Source organism: Colobus angolensis, unplaced genomic scaffold, assembly GCF_000951035.1.
Source record: "Colobus angolensis palliatus isolate OR3802 unplaced genomic scaffold, Cang.pa_1.0 Scaffold37, whole genome shotgun sequence".
NCBI classification, from domain to species: domain Eukaryota; kingdom Metazoa; phylum Chordata; class Mammalia; order Primates; family Cercopithecidae; genus Colobus; species Colobus angolensis.
Window position 1 is genome coordinate 3,110,105 of NW_012117043.1, and position 1,175 is coordinate 3,111,279.

General features: G+C 43.8%; 1 protein-coding gene across 1 annotated transcript in view; it reads left to right on the top strand.

The window, feature by feature from the left end:
* Positions 1-556: 556 nt before the first annotated feature.
* Positions 557-1,175, top strand: part of LOC105520075 (zinc finger protein 669-like) — a 1,834-nt gene continuing 1,215 nt past the window's right edge. The window contains 2 exon segments of the mRNA XM_011953654.1: positions 557-791; positions 794-1,145. Coding sequence (XP_011809044.1) covers positions 663-791; positions 794-1,145 — 481 coding nt within the window. The 5' untranslated portion in view covers positions 557-662.

Genomic DNA, 1,175 nt, shown 5'->3' on the forward strand with positions numbered 1-1,175 from the left:
TTGCTTAGTTTCCAGTGCTTAAAGATTACCCTGTTATTTTCTTTCTCTTTCTGCTATTTGTTGCTATTGGTTTCTAGTTTGATTCCATTTTGGTCAGTCATCATGTGGTTTCAATTCTTTTAAATTTATTGACTTTTAAAAATAGTCCAGGATATAGTCTATCTTTGTATATGGTCTGTGGCTGCTTGAAAAGAATGTATAGGCCAGGCACAGTGGCTCACACCTGTAATCCCAGCACTTTGGGAAGCCGAGGCAGGTGGATCATCTGAGGTCAGGCATTCGAGACCAGCCTGGCCGACATGGTGAAACCCCAACTCTACTAAAAATACAAAAAAATTAGCCAGACCTGGTGGCAGGTGCCTGTAATCCCAGCTAGTTGGGAGGCTGAGGCAGGAGAATCGCTTGAACCCAGGAGGCAGAGGTTGCAGTGAGCCAAGATCACACCACTGCACTCCAGCCTGGGCAACAAGAGTGAAACTCCGTCTCAAAAAACATTTTTTTAATTAAAAAAAAAAAAAAAGAGTAGGCTCTTCCTGTTAGTCTCCACTGCTACTTCTTGGCTCTGGGAGGCCCAGGTGGCTCTGCAGCAGCCTCTGCCACCCTGTGACCTGTGGGTATTGGGACATCCCTAGCTGACGCCAGGACACCCAGGAAGCCGAGGAATGGACTCCGTGGCTTTTGAGGATGTGGCTGTGAACTTTACCCAGGAGGAATGGGCTTTGCTAGATTCTTCTCAGAAGAATCTCTACAGAGAAGTGATGCAGGAAACCTGCAGGAACCTGGCTTCTGTAGAAATCATATGGTACAGAGACTGTGTGAAAGCAAAGAAGGTAGTCAGTATGGACAAGTTGTCAGCCAAATTCTAAATCTTGATCTGAACGAGGACATTTCTACTGGATTAAAACAATGTGAATGCAGTATTTGTGGAGAAGCCTTTGTACTTCATTCCCTCCTTAATAGGCACATCCTAGCTCACTCAGGATACAAACCATATGGAGAGAAGCAATATAAATGTGAACAGCGTGGGAAATTCTTCATTTCTGTTCCAGGTGTTAGAAGACACATGATAATGCACAGTGGAAATCCAGCTTATAAATGTACAATATGTGGGAAAGCTTTTTATTTTCTCAATTCAGTTGAAAGACATCAGAGAACTCACACAGGAGAAAAACCCT